Below are 15,654 nucleotides of genomic sequence, written 5' to 3'. Positions count from 1 at the left end.
GAGGCCCGCGCACCGCGATGAAGAGTGGCCCCCGCTTGCCACAACTAGAGAAAGCCCTCGCACAGAAACGAAGACCCAACACAGCCATAAATAAATAAATAAATAAAATAAAATAAATAAATAAATAAATAAAAAGCAGACAAGGCAACTTAAAGGAGGTTTCCCTCGTTCAAGATTTTTGCTGCTCCTTTTTCTTTCTTCTTTTGTTTTGGTGACTTGTTCTGAAATACCACCAATAGGTTGCACACCTCCATGAGCTATTTGCACTATTAACAGATGACCTAGCCTTGGTCTGCTGGCTTTTGACCCTAAGAAGTGTTCTGGATTATTACACTGGCTGGGGGGTCAGAGCAACAGGTTAATATGCTCAGAAAAGGCTTGGGGACGAGAGGTTGCTGGAGCTAATCTTTTTATATAGATCTGTAACTATCTAAATTGTTCCTTGTCAAGTAACCCTCGGGGACACCAGAGGGAGGCTGCTGCTAATGGCAGGAGGGCACGAAATCTAACCAGCACTTCAGTGGTACTGCTGATAAGGAACAGGATGGGGAGATGAGGGAGTGAGGCTGGCAGCTCATCCAAATTCTAGCTGCCTCTCGTCCCCTGACTACCTGAGAATCACCCAGCTTGTGTGACAGAAGCTGTTTGGTGGTGGTGTGGACTAAATGTTTGTCTCTCCAAAACTTACATGCTGAAGCCCTAACCCCTCAGTGAGGCTGTATTTGGAGTAAGGAATTAATTAAGGTTACATGAGATCAGAAGTGTGGAGCCCTGATCCAATAGGATTAGTGCCCTTATAAGAAGAAACACCAGAGAGCTCTCTGACACCTGCCAGACTGACTGACTCTGACTCTCTCTCCCTCCCTCTCCCTCTCTCTCTCTCTCCCTCCCTCCCTCTCCCTCTCTCTCTCTCTCTCCCTCCCTCCCTCTCTCACCCCTCCACCAAGGAAAGGCCATGTGAGGACACATTAAGCCAAGAGAAGAAAGCTCTCACCAGAAATAGAATCAGCCAGAACCTTGATCTTAGACTTGCAGCCTCCAAAACTGTGAAAAATAAATATCTGTCATTGAAGCCACCCAGTCTATGGCATTTTGTTACAGTGGCCCCAGCTGACTAATACAAGGTGGGTTTTAGAGGAGGATGGAGTTTGAAGAACTCATCATTTAGTCATTCTCTCATCTTGGAGAACCCAAGCCCTTTATAACTCAGTGAAAAAGTACATCTTGGGATTTCAGCTAATGTCTAAGATCAGTACCTTGTAATAAGAATGGAGATGTGTTTATTGTCTATTATTTATCATTTTTGTACCTACTACAAAAGTAGGTGACTCATATTACTATAATCCTGGTGTTGCAGAATACTTGAAAAATTACTCTATTTGTGAATTTTCCTTTTCTCCATGGGTTTTAGGCATGCATTATGGTCAACAGTTTTAATTTCTAAATTTCAGGATTCAAAGTGACTATAAGGAGTTAGTAAAATGGCAAAAAAAAAAAAAAAAAGGAAGAAAAAGAAGAACTCTAGTAGAGTAAGAAAAGGCTAACATTTCTAAAGAGTTCTCAGATTCATGATGACTGGGTTTACTTGTGCCTTGTGGCAGGTTAATTCTGGAACAGGAACTTAAAAATTCAGCATTAAGCAAATAGAGTACATACAAGAAAGAAGTAAGAGGCAATTCTTCTACCTCACCCAGAACTGATGGAACCATTGTTGGGATACTATGTACATTTCTAGGCTCCAGGTTTAGAAAGAATATGAAAAATTTTAGTCTAAAGAGAACAACCAAATTGTTTAATGATTGAAAAAAAAAAGCTGAATTTCTGCTACCTAGCCTCAAAATACAGAAGATGAAAGACATTTAATAATGGTCCTCAAGTGTCTGAAAAAGAGTGAGGTCATCCGCAGCTATTCTTCTCTTCTGGTGAGGATAGAATCAGAGGAAATATGTTTAAATTACAACAAGATCAATTTATTACTTGGATCTACTTTTTAAATTTATAAAAGCCTTTAATCTAAAGGGATCAAGGTGCTCAAATTAGACTAGATAGAATTTTCTAAGCTTAGCAATACCATGAAGAAATGGCCCTCCGTGAAATTATAGCTGCTATTTTCATAATTTCAAAGAGTGTATTCTGGCAAAAGACTGCAAAACTCTAGAAAGAGTCACCTCTAATGCCCTCCCTGGAGGAAGGGAAGAGGAAATGAATGGGGCCTCTAGAGAAGGGGCCCTGGGCTAGTAACTCGGGTAAGCTGGCCCCATAATAATCATCGCTGCTTGACAAGTAAGTATCCAACTTGAGGCGACCCTCAGACAGGAAACAGGTACTTCAGGGGTGGTCAGAGGGACCTTGAAATGGTTGCTATGAGATGTCAAATTCTGCTCAAAGAAAGAATTAGTCATAACAGCGGGCTTCTTGGCTACGCTTAGGGCAAAGCTGCAGGAGAAAGAGTAGGAGAAGAGGCAGCATTTCTGTTATTCACGAGGCCATAAGATCTTCAAGGGAGGCTGAAGGGGCTCAATGCTTTGGTCCAGGAGAGCCAGAAAAGAAAGTGCATTCCCTCTTGGGGATTTGCAGAGCTCAAGGGAGCCTTCCCTGAAAAAGAGAATAGGTAGCCAAGTAGGCTTTGGAATAAACTGGTTATCCCAGGGGCTCCTGCCCTAACTACCTCAGATAAAGTCGAAATGGCTTCACAAGCCATGAATCTTCTCTGATCTGGCCAAGTTCATCCTAAACCTTAGAACCTAAGGCAACAACTGGGCTAGTGCCCTGGAATATCCAAGAAGAAATTCAGAGAAGGGAGTAGGACCATTCCCATCCACCCTTCAGAGAGAACCCAGGACAACTATACTGTGACCTTAAAGGTATTTTATGGCTCCAAATCCCCCACCTCACCCTAATATTGGCTATTATTTTTTAACCCCTCTCTGTTCTGCCATGATTAATCAAACAAAACATATTTAACAAGGAAATTGGATTTGGATACTTATAAACAGCAACTTAAGAGAAATATTTGGAAATGGTATCCAGCTTTATTCCTAGGACAAGAGGAGTCCAGATGCAGAAAAGGAAGGAGAGAGCAGTAACTCGAAAGAAAATCAAATCTGTGAAAACTATGTGAACGAACATAGAGCCAGAAGTGACCCAAGAATTTAACCTGCTGGAAATCCAACACTCCCCAACAAAGTCTCAGAACATGAAAGACAAAGTGAGACGATGCAGAATTTCCTCCTGTGATCATTTGTATAAATAGTATGGTATCTCCCAAACTCCAAACATTAATATATTACTGTCAAAAATTTAGCTTCTCCATATACCTCTTATTATTTTTCTATGAATCAACTTCTTTTGACTCAAACAAATTCGGAAAAATGAAATTGTTCCCACTTGCGGTAGTGATGTAAGAGTATAACTTTCTAAATAAAAGATAAGTATAAAAATAAATGCCATGAAAACAGAGAGTTGTCAGATTCTTATTAGATGCCATTGATTGCTGGAGACTCTGAGCATGAGACCCTTCCTCTGCTGAATGGGGGGAAATGGGTGTCCAGATGGTGTCGAGAACACATCCCAAGGACTTCCTGCTAAACATGGCAGATTGAACCCGTGTTTATTTCTTCTCCCTCCTGAAACCTCACTAAAATGCCAGTAAAGGAATAAAAAATAGATATAAAGTTTTCAAGAACAGAGAGGATGGGAGCAGACACAGCAGTGGAAGAGAGATGGTAGCACATTTCTGAAGGAAAACCACCACAAGGGGAACGATAGCTGAGTTGGCAGAGTGCAGAGAGCTGAAGCTATGTGCCTGTAGGAGGAAGAACCAGTGAAGACTGAGACAAGGAATTCCCTGGCTGCGCAGTGGTTAGCGCTCCACACTGTCACTGGCGAGGGCCCGGGTTCAGTCCCTTGTGGGGGAACTAAGATCCCGCAAGCCACGCGGCACAGCAAATAAAAAAAAGACTGAGACAATCCTTATCCCAGAACCCAAGAGGCTCAGCAACTGGGGCCCAGGTCCCTTGGAGGCCAAAGGCTGAAACAAAAGAATTCGTTGAAAGACTGTAGAAGGAGGGCTTTGGCTCCGCTCCACCTCTGAGCCCCACCCTACTCCTCCATCAGAGGAGATGGGAGGACTATTGTCTGGAGAAACTGAACCAGAGAATCTCTGGGGGCTCCAAGAACAATGGAGAGTGAGGGTAAAATTCTGTACTGATCATAGTGTGAATTCACATACTGCACAGTGGAAGACGCTTCCTTCCTTCACCCACCACACTGTCAGACTACTAGAAGGCAGCCCTAATATACCCACCCTCCTCCCTCACCCTTCACTCCCTCCTCCCTCACAGGGGAGGTTAAGGGGTTTTTTCCTAGAGGAAGTCAACGGTCCCATAAAGATGACCTACAGATGCCGTCATCTGGGGTCCCCCCAGAAGAAAGTTGCCTCCTGATCCATCACCCTTCAGTGAAGTTGCCTACTCAGTAAGCCCCGTCTGTGCACACAGAGCCCCCAGTTCACTCCCTAGTGCCTCTTTCTTAAATTGCACAGATAGCCAATCAAGAATGACCTGACATTTGAGTAAAGCCTCTAGGGTCTCTTTTGCTCAGATCTCTTTGCTGGACCCTTGTTTTCTTGGCCTCATCAGGCTGGAGGGCTCTAGGTTCAGTCCTTGGTCCTCTCCTCTTTTTGACCTATACCCACGCCCTTAAAGATGTCATCCAGTGTCCTGGCTTTAAATCATCTTCATGTGCCAATGACTCCTGAATTTATATTTCCAGTTCAGATCTCCCTGCTAAAATGAGGATTGGTATATCCAACTGTCTACTCTCTATCTCTGCTTGGATGCGTAAGCAACAATGTATTAGCCAGTTTATGATGCAATAACAAACGATCCAAATAGCTTAGTAGAGCACAGTGTCTAAAGCCTCTCCTTAGCTGTAGCGTTAAGTCACATCTCCTGGTCTTCCCCCCAAAACTGCTCCTCCTGCAGCCCTCTCTGACTCGGTTAGTCACAATTCCATCCTTCGGGATGCTCAGGCCAAAAATCTGAAAGCTGTTCCTGACTCTTCGCACACTCCTTATTTGTTGAAATCCTATTGGCTCTCCCCTCCAAATATAGCCAGAATCTGCCATATCTCATATGTCATCTGCTATCTTCCTGGCTCAAGTCGCCATCATCCCTCACCCGTATTTTTGCAGTAGCTTCCTAACTGAATTTTCTGCTTCTACCAATGCGCCCAGACAGTCTATTCTCTGCAAAACAGACAAAGTGATCCTTTTAAAATACAAGATCATGTGACTCCTCTGCTTAAAACCCTGTAACGACTTTCCATGTCACTTAGAGAAAAAGCTAAAGTCCTTACAATGGCCTTCAAGGCCCTGCCTGGTCTGACCAGCCATTACCTTTCTGACTCTCCCTCCTACCACTCACTGCCGGCTTCCTCTCTCAGCTACACTAACCTCTTTGCTAACCCACCAGTCACATTTCCACTTAAAGTCCTTGCGTTGGCTATTTCCTCTATCTCAAGAGCGCCTTCCCTACATGGCCACATGGCTAACTCCTTCACCTGCTTCAAGTCTTTGTTCAAGTGCCGCCTTCACAGTGCGGCCTACACTGACCACTCTGTTTAAACTGCAACCCACTCTAGCTCACCCCCCAGCAACCCACCCCCACGTCCCTATATAATGCTCTCGCTTTTCTTGTATAGCTTAACACCACCCTCTTACACGATATCTTATTTTCTTATGGTATCATCTGCTTATTGTGTATTTTCTGTCTTCCTTGGTATAAGGTAAACTTCAAGAGGGCAAGGATCTTTGTCGGAGTTGTTCACTACTATCTCCCAACTAATACACAAAGGTGCTCAAAAAATATGTAACGGGTGAATAACAAATAAAAATTAAAGGCAAAGGCCAAAATAGAAAAATAAGAAGGAACTTGGAAGAAACAGAAATGATAAAGGAAGATTTTTTTTTTTTTAAATCATTAAAATCCTCAGACAGAAGGGAATAAACTGCATCTATGAAACAAGAAAGGAATGATATAACAGCAGCAGCAACAAGAAGAACTAAAGAACAATCAAAGGATAAAAATTAATTCTTAGGAATTAAATTCATATTTGAATTTTTTTAAAAATCAGTAAAAAGTTGGAAGTTCAAGAAATTCCCCGAAAGAACAGAAGTCCAAGAAGATGAAAAACTCAAGATAAAAGAACACTAACGATCAGTCCAGGAGGTGAACTTACGACTAATATATATTTTAAGAATGAGGGACAGGGCTTCCCTGATGGCTCAGTGGTTAAGAATCTGTCTGCCAGTGCAGGGGACACGGGTTTGAGCCCTGGTCCCAGAAGATTCCACATGCCACGGAGCAACAAAGCCCGTGTGCCACAACTACTGAGCCTGCACTCTAGAGCCCGTGAGCCACAACTACTGAGCCTGCATGCTGCAGCTACTGAAGCCCGCACGCCTAGGGCCCATGCTCCGCAACAAGAGAAGCCACCGCAGTGAGAAGCCTGCGCACCGCAATGAACAGTAGCCCTCGCTCACCGCAACTAGAGAAAGCCCGTGCGCAGCAACAAAGATCCAACGCAGCCAAAAATAAATAACTAAATAAATTTATTAAAAAAAAAAGAATGAGGGACTTCCCTGGTGGTCCAGTCGTTAAGACTCCCACTCCCAGTGCAGGGGGCCCTGGTTCGATCCCTGGTCAGGGAACTAGATCCCATATGCATGCTGCAACTAAGAGTTCAGATGCCACAACTAAGGAGGCTGCATGCCGCAACTAAGGAGCTGGTGAGCTGCAACTAAGGAGCCCACCTGCCGCAACTAAGACACAGCACAACCAAATAAATAAATAAATAAATAAATAAATATTTTTAAATAAATAAAAGATCCTACAGGCCACAACGAAGATCCCACATCGAAGATCCCACATGCTGCAACTAAGATCCGGTACAGCCAAATAAATAAATAAATATTTTAAAAAAGCATGAAAGAACAGAGAAAATAAGAAGACAAAATTTAGGGGTAAACAATATTTTAAAATATTCTAGAACAGAAGGGCATGAGTTTTCAGGCTGTGAAAAAACCTCCTCTAGGGTTCAGCATAGTGAAGAAAAATGCCTCTGAGCAAGCACAGCACTGTAACACCTCAGGCCAGCGATCAGGGGAAGCCCCTAAAGCTTCTACAGTTTCCAAACAAAGCATCAGAACAGCACAGAACACCTCAACCATAGCAGCGGAAATTAGATAATAATGAAAACAATGTTTTCGAAATTCTGAGGGTAAGGATTTTTAACAGAGAAATAAAGGCATATTCAGAAGTGTCAAGGCCTACCATTCCCCTCCTCTCAGGAAGTGTCTGGAGGATGTGCTCCACCAAAACGAGAGAGAAAAACCAATACATAGGATAATATGAAATCCAGGAAACAGGTGATCCAAATCAGTAGGGTATAAGGGAAATTCCTAGGATGGTGACAGGAAGTTGTGGGATGACAGCTATGTAACAGATCTAAAGTGCAACCTCCAGATTGGAGACGAAATATGGAAGACTAAAGCACAAATGACTCCAGGAAAAAAACAAGTGGTATTACTAGCTTACTTAATGTATTTAAATGTACTGAGAGGAAATTTTCAGTTCTGCTGAAGATTTGGAGATGAAACTAAGCAAACAAACAAAGAGGCAATTATTAACACCGTGTATAACAAAAAACTACACAAGAAGGAAATGTAACCATAGTATACTACTTGATTCAGCTTTGAACATTATTTACTTAATCACAACAACATAAACATTGATTTAACTCAACAAAGTGATATAACTTTTCCGGAAGGATGAAGTGAGGAAAAGAGGAAACAGAGGAGCATGAAATTTTTTCTGCCGTAAAAGGAAGTCAATTGGTAATGTCTAAAATTTGTGAATCAATAAACAGCAGTGAACACATAGTATTTAGAAATATGGAAATAAATACCAAAAGTAGTAGTCAAAAGGAGTGCCAATGGCTGTCTCTGGGGATGGATTGGGGATAAGGAGAATTATTTGTTGTTATAAGGCTTGTAACCTCACTTTATTTTCAGACTACATACATGTATTACCCTGATAAAAATAAATATTTTGGGATGTGGGACATACCAGCACCAAATCAATACTTTCCACTTGATATAACATAAAGATTCAAAGACAGTGGAAATGACTTTCTCATCATGTGGTCCAATGTTATTTAAAATCATACCTTGGGGGACTTCCCTGGTGGCACAGTGGTTAAGAATCCACCTGCCAATGCAGGGGGACACGGGTTTCAGTCCTGGCCCAGGAAGATCCCACATGCCGTGGAGCAACTAAGCCCATGCGCCGCAACTACTGAGCCTGCACTCTAGAGCCCACGAGCCACAACTACTGAGCCCGCATGCCACAACTACTGAAGCCCTCGCACCTAGAGCCCGTGCTCCACAACAAGAGAAGCCACTGCAATGAGAAGCCCGCACACTGCAAAGAATAGTAGCCCCTGCTCACTACAACTAGAGAAAGCCCGCACACAGCAACAAAGACCAAATGCGGCCCAAAATAAATAAATAAATAAATAAATAAATAAATAATTTTTTTAATTAAAAAAATAAAATAAAATCATACCTTGGGCATAAAGTTTCAGCCAAGTTAGATGAATAAGCCCTAGAGATCTGTTGTACAACATTGTACCTCTAGTCAACAGTAATATATTATACCCTCAACATTTTGTTAACAGGGTAGAGCTCAAGTTACACATTCTTACCACATTTTAAAAAATGTTTAAACATGTCTATGCACCTCTTAAAATTATCTCTTGTACTACCAGTGGTAATCATCACACTTTCAAGCCTAGGGAATAGTGTGTGCCATCCTCCCTGGAGCAATTAGATGGACAAGAGACCAATGTTCACAGTTCAAGGGCCATGTCTGACCCAAACTAATTCAAGACATAATAAAAAGCCTGAATAATTCCATAATCATTAAAGAAATCAAATCTCATAGTTTAAATTTTTTTCACAAGAAAAACATCTGGTCTAGATCATTTTATAGGCAAATTCTAACAACTTTGAAGGAACACACTCTTCCAATCTTATTAAAACTCTGAGAAAATAATACTCTAATTCATTCTGTGAGGCTAATATAATCTTGATACCAAAATGAGCAAGGACCATACAAAAAAGAAAAATTATAGTCCAGCCTCACTCATGAACAAAGATGAAAAATCCCACAGTATTGACAAAAGAACCAAGCAATGTATAAATGGTGATACGTGCAATGTTTTTAAAAGCACCAGGTTTGGGGGATTAAATGTAAAGGGAGTCCTAGCATCTTGCATCAGGCAAATTCATGGTGTTTATAGGGGAACATTCTGTGTGGATCTGAAAAGGCAAGGAGCACAAGATGTTTAAAAAAAAAAAAACTATGAATACACATGAAATAGAAAGCTTTCTCATTATTATAGGTTTCTGATTTTAGGAAGTGGGTTGTTGGCAGACGATAACACTGACCTACCTCTGTTTTGAAGTGGAGAGGAAGAAGTAAAGGTTTCAGATAGAAAATTGATAGCATAACTATTCCAACATGAGGCTACTGAACTCTCAGGGAGCCCCTTCCAGGCTCTTGGACCAAACTGTCACACTTAGAGACATATAGCAGTCCCCCCTAAGATCCCAGCCTTTTCTGTAAATGTATCCTCTGAATTTGTAATATAGGTGGGTAGAAACTCCATGCACTGCCTACTTCAAACCTCAAGGATCATGAGAAGGGTCTTGGCCACGAAGAGTGGTTTGTTATAATGGCATATCTTCTCTGCGTATCTTTCCCCTAATTAGGAATTGTGTGTATGTGGCAGATTCATACCCCTGAAGGGAAAAGCATTACTCACTGTGCACGAAATATCCTCTCAAATTCTGGTGACCCAGAGACTGCTGGGGGTGTAACTTTGTATTTTGATCTCGCCTTTCCTACCTGCAAAGCGAAATAACCTGCAAGTAAAGAGGAATGAACGTTAAACATGTGGCACATCACTATTCATTAGTAAAATGCAAATTTAAACCACAGTTAGATATACTACATACCTATTAAAATGTCTAAAATTAAAAAGACAGATCATACCAACTAGAAAAGACAGACAGACAAGTGAAGATACAAAATCAACTGGAATTCTCATACACTGCTGGAGGGAATGTAAAATGATACAACTGCTTTGGAAAACCATTTGGAAGGAATTTTTTAGTTAGACATACCTTGACCATATGATTCAGGCATTCCACAACTAGATATTTTCCCATGAGGAATTAAATCATATGTCCATAAAAACACCCGTCCACAAATGTTTACAACAGCTTTATTTGTAATAACCAAAAATTAGGAACAACTCTCTGATGGTTAACATTATATGTCAACTAGGCTAGCCATGGTGCCCAGCTGTTTGGTCAAACAGCAGTCTAGATGTTGCCGTGAAGGTATTGTTTAGAGGTGATCAACATTTACATCAGTAGACTCTGAGTAAAGCAGACGACCCTCCATGTTGTGGGTGGGCCTCACCCAATCAGTTGAAGGCCTTAAGAAAAAAGTCTGAGGTCCCCCAAAGAGGAAGAGAGTTTTGCCTCCCTTTGGACCCAAGACTGCAACATCAATTCTTGTTGGAATTTCCGGTCTTGCAACCCACCCTGCAAATGTCAGACTTCCCAACCCCAACTATTATATGAGCCAATTTCTTAAAATAGATATGTGAGAGTGTGTATGTGTGTGTGTGTGTGTGTATCCTATTGGTTCTGTTTCTCTGGAGAACGCCGACTAACACAAATGTCTATCAACAAGTGAGTGGATAAATAATTTGTGCTTTGTCCATACAACAGGATACTATTCAACAGTGAAAAGGAATGAACTATTAATAAATGAAACAACGTGGATGAATCTCAGAATAATTATGCAGAATGAGGTGTGTGCAGATGGTGTCACCTGGAACTTGAGCAGCTGCACGAGGGGTATCGGAGGTCTGACAACAGCCAAGGACAAACTCAGAGGGCAGAAGTCCAGGAATGTATTCCCCACAGCCAGCCAAAAAAGCTTTAAGGTTAAAAATAAAGCAAAACCAGTTACCACTAATCTTAAGATAAACATTGTGAATGATGAAAAAGATAATTGAGAGAATAAAGCTTCCGTAGATATACGAAAGGAACTCGCACACTTCTCAAAAGGCCTTTCTCTTGAACCTCTGCAGAAACAGCTGATTCCTCAGCAGTGAACACGAACCAGTTAATGTTGATGAAGCTACAAGATTAATGGGTCAGTTGTAATGCACTGGTGATGCATCGAATTCCCCCAAAAGACCAATAAATTAAATGTTTTATACAAAAAAATTATGCTAAATGAAAGAGGCAAGACCCCCCAAAAAGTATTACTGTATAAGTTCATTTGTATAAAATTCTCAGAAATGCGAGTGAATCTACAGTGACATAAAGCAGATCAGTAGTTGCCTGGAGACGAGGAGGGCCAGGAAGGGGTGGGTCACAAGAAAACTTGGGGTTCATGGCTCCCTGCAGGACTCAGCTTCCCTATCATGAAATGCTTATGACTTTCTTCTTCATTTGCTGCACGGAAAATACATTAGATTATGAAACCCCAATGCCTGGGATCACCTGCCTCTGATCATCAGTTCTGTGACCCTCTTTCACTTTCACACCCACACTTCCTCCTTTGTAAATAGTTCTCACCTCCTGTCCTTATCTCCCTCGTTTATACCCCGTAATTAACTTCTGGGGTCTATTATTTCCCTTCAGATGATTTCTTCCAGTTTCAGTTGCTCACAGTTTCTCGCCAACACTGTTCTGGTCTCCCTTATTTTAGTACCTCGATATCCATTTCCTACTTGCTCATGTTTTAAAGATAATTTCCTTTTCCACTCCAAGTTTGCAGCTTCAGTCTCTCACTGTGTGACAGTATTAGGGGCCATGTGTTTCCTCCTGAAACGTGGTACTATCTCCCCTCCAACAAGAAGTCAGGAAATACCGAACGTGGTCGAGTAAGCCTCTCACAGCTGGTTACTTTCCTCCCCCTTCATTCCCCTCTGCTGCAAATAAAGTGTTGGTCCTGATTTAGAAGCTACAGCTGAACATCTAAGTGTGTAAGCACTTAGGACTGGCCTCTTGCTCGTTCAAACTGTCGTCGTATCACTGAAGCCTGGGAGAGTAGAGTGAAGGTAAGTGTGGGATTAGGCACTGATGGTTTCCAACCCTGGGCTAAGTCTTTTCAAGGCAGCACAAAGCTGGAGAGGCCAATGGCTCACGGCCTCAGCTGGAGCCAAAGAGGAGGTCTATCTATGGAGGGGAAAACTGGGACTTGGCCATTCTGGACCCTGCTGTCACCACCGCTTCTAACGTGCTCCACAACCTCAGAGAACACACCAGGCAAGGCTTCTTGTTTTCATGATAAAATGGAAACGATGAAAGATGTGTGCTCCTAGATTTTTCTATCGGCAATGGTGCCAGAACCTAGAGCTTCAAAATGAAGGTGAATAAGCGAAAGCTTTGCAGGGCTGTCTTTTTCTGGTTGTTCATTGCACCTGGTCGGCATCTGTCTGAAGCAGCAGCAAATGTGAGGAATGAGCTTCAGTAAATCGAAGACCCCGCCCACCTCCAGCCCCAGGAAGGAGGACTCAGTTACATCAGCTCCAGTTCCAAGGAGTCTCAGGTCAGGGGCCTGCCTGAGAGAGACCATGGTTATCACTGGGGCAACATCATGAGGGTGGAAAGACTATTTCACCACGTTTTCTGGAGAGCTTCCATTTTATTTCCCTTCTTATGAGTTGATTAAAACCTACTTGAGAAGAAGCTCCTTTTGCTTTGCCTGTCTTTCCTCTTCCTTTGCTCTCTCCAGGGGGACACGTGTGCTGGAGAAAGTGAATCAAGACCCTTCATCCTGCCCCCTACTCTCAGCCCAGCCACAGCTGGGCTTCTTCACCGCAAGGCTGCCTCTCAATCCACCAGAAGCTTCTCTCTGTGGGGAAGCAGCCAAGGTCTGGAAGTCACTATGCTGAACACCAACCCTGGGCCAGGCACCATGGTGGGCATTTCCTACCCAGTGTCCTGTTTAACCCTCTTTGATGAGGACACTGAAGGACAGATTTTCCTGGCCAAGGGCACCCAGCTTGTAAGTGGCTGGACCAGAAGATACAAGTCTGTTTTCAAGCCTTGAGTTTCTTCTACTATAGCACAGGGCGTCTCATCTCTTTCGCTAAAGCAGCGAATTCTGGTTCTTAATGCCAACCCCTTCCCTCCCTCTCTCTCTCTTCCCTGTCCATCACCAACCACCACTGGCCCAGTCTCCCCTTCCCAACTCAGCTGCCTGAACTCCAGACTGCAATTCACACCATCCCTTGCACCCACCAGCAAACAGAACCTCTCTGCGGGGATGGCAGAGGCTATGCCAGCCCGGGGGCATCTGTGGACCTGCCCCTGTGCTCTCTGCAGGGCCAGGACGTGGGCACACACGGGGTGGACAGTGCCTACGTGTAGAGGGTCAACACAAGGCGTTTCAGACCGAAGTGCTGCTTTAGTTGGCTATAAGCATCCCGCTTTACTCCAGAAAAGATGGTAAATCAAACCACAAAACATGTGTCTTAAGGTATAATGTTTTCATAAATTCACAAAACAGACTGGCTAGCAAGTCTGCCATTGAGTGTGCGTGCAGACTCTATCTATCCTAAACCGTGGTGCCTCCGTGCTTGGGGCTGAGAAGTCCGTGACTCTGCCCCGTTTCCTGGTACAAGCACACTGGGAAAATAAAGAAATACCTGTTCTTGATAAGAAGTCTTGCTCACCAGGGCTCAGACCCTTTTCCCCATCTTGCATGTTAAGTAAGCATGTGCCTAAGATAATATGAATTGAGCAAAAGTGACCCCAGAGGAGAAGAAGCCTCTATTTAACCAGGCAATCAGGATATTGAATAATCCTAGTGGGAAGGCACTTTAAAATTTAGAATGGGGTCTTCCCTGGTGGCGCAGTGGTTGAGAGTCTGCCTGCTAAAGCAGGGGACACGGGTTCGAGCCCTGGTCTGGGAAGATCCCACATGCCGCGGAGCAACTGGGCCCGTGCGCCACAACTACTGAGCCTGCGCGTCTGGAGCCTGTGCTCCGCAACAAGAGAGGCCGCGATAGTGAGAGGCCCGCGCACCGCGATGAAGAGTGGCCCCCGCTTGCTGCAACTAGAGAAAGCCCTAGCACAGAAACGAAGACCCAACATAGCAATCAATCAATCAATCAATAAATCTTTAAAAATAAAGATAAGAGAGAATAAGTTTAAAAAAATTTTTTTAAAAATTTAGAATGAATTACTTAATCTGAAGCTCATATTTTTGCAGGAGATTTTTTTTTTTAACCTGATAATCATACTTGCCATACCCAGCTTATTTAAGAAACACACAGTAATTAAAAGATCGGGGTTCAAGAAATCACAGCCATGATTTATGAGCCGGTACAATGTTACCTTTGGAACACTCCAGATTAGTATTTCTAGCCCACTTCCCCCAGGTTACCGCATTTCTAACGCTCCCTCGAACTGGGCTGTGGGTTGTAACCACAGATGATGCAGAATCTCTGGGCTCGAAGGCCCACCGCATCCCCACTGGAAGAACTAATCCCTGGAACGTTCCACACCTCTGCCTGTCCCCAGGGAAGGGGGCGCCGATGACCCTGAGCACAGCGTGCTCTGCAGAGCCCACGGACCACCAGCAAGTGAGTTAGAAACCCCAAAACGCTCCCTCCCTCCCTCTGCCACACACACACACACACACACACACACACACACACACACACACACGCAGCCCGGGACGCTTACTCTGCTGACAGGCAGAGAGGACAGAGAGAGCAGTCAGCAAGATCGAATTCCCGGCCATCTTTCATGCGGAAAGTTCTGGTTCACGGGACTATTCGCAGAAACCGAGGAGAAGATAACAGAAGCACTTCCGACTTGGCGAGGCTGACCTTCCTTATAAGGCGGAGGTTCAAGCGGCTGTGTGACCTTTGCCCTGGAACAGGAATCAGAGAGGCAGGCGGGCCCAGGCTGTCAGTCAAAGATCTTCACCTGGATGGGGCGCCGCTTCCCGACGACGTGCTTCTCGAGCTCCGACCTGCGGGCTTAGCCCTCCAGCCTCAGCACCTGCTGCCGACCCATCTCAGCCAATTCGAAAACAATTCCCTCTCCTTCTCTTCCAAAGTCTGGGCTCCTTAGCCCCCCGCCTGGCTCCAAGGCCTTGATGAGACCTTTCCCACCGCCCGTGGGAAAAGAGAGGCGGTGGAAGGTTTTATTTAACCCCACTGAGATTAACATGCTAACTTAAGCCGATTCTAACTTTATTCCCTAGTAAATGGAAGACCTAGGATTTGAACCCGTGTCCAGCAGATTCCAACAGTGCCCTAAGCCCCCCGCCAGGCTTCCTCCCACTGTCACCCCAACTCTCCCATCATCGTGGTGACCATACATTTTTTCAGTTGAGATATAATTGACATATAGCATTGTCTTCGTTTCAGATGTACAACATAATGACTTGATAACTGTATATATTGCAAAACGAGCACCACAGTAAGTTTAGGTTAACACCCGTCACCTCACATAATTACAGTTTTTTTCTTGTGCTGAGAACTTTTATG

The 15,654-nt window shown here is 43.6% G+C and overlaps 2 protein-coding genes across 2 annotated transcripts in view; one reads left to right on the top strand and one right to left on the bottom strand.

The window, feature by feature from the left end:
- MGST2 (microsomal glutathione S-transferase 2) overlaps positions 1-14,942 on the bottom strand; it is a 35,957-nt gene extending 21,015 nt beyond the window's left edge. Inside the window, exons 1-2 of the mRNA XM_036853305.1 lie at positions 14,843-14,942; positions 9,889-9,988 (exon numbers count right to left, since the gene is read on the bottom strand). Of these exons, the coding sequence (XP_036709200.1) occupies positions 9,889-9,988; positions 14,843-14,900 (158 nt within the window). The 5' untranslated portion in view covers positions 14,901-14,942. The remainder of the gene's footprint in view (positions 1-9,888; positions 9,989-14,842) is intronic.
- Positions 10,918-11,305, top strand: LOC118895835 (ribosomal biogenesis factor-like). The gene is made up of 2 exons (XM_036853401.1): positions 10,918-11,149; positions 11,256-11,305. The coding sequence occupies exons 1-2, from the start codon at positions 10,918-10,920 to the stop codon at positions 11,303-11,305; spliced, it is 282 nt and encodes a 93-aa protein (XP_036709296.1).
- Positions 14,943-15,654: the final 712 nt, after the last annotated feature.

The sequence above is a fragment of the Balaenoptera musculus genome, chromosome 5, assembly GCF_009873245.2.
Source record: "Balaenoptera musculus isolate JJ_BM4_2016_0621 chromosome 5, mBalMus1.pri.v3, whole genome shotgun sequence".
Classification (NCBI taxonomy): domain Eukaryota; kingdom Metazoa; phylum Chordata; class Mammalia; order Artiodactyla; family Balaenopteridae; genus Balaenoptera; species Balaenoptera musculus.
This window is presented reverse-complemented; position numbering and strand designations above follow the sequence as displayed.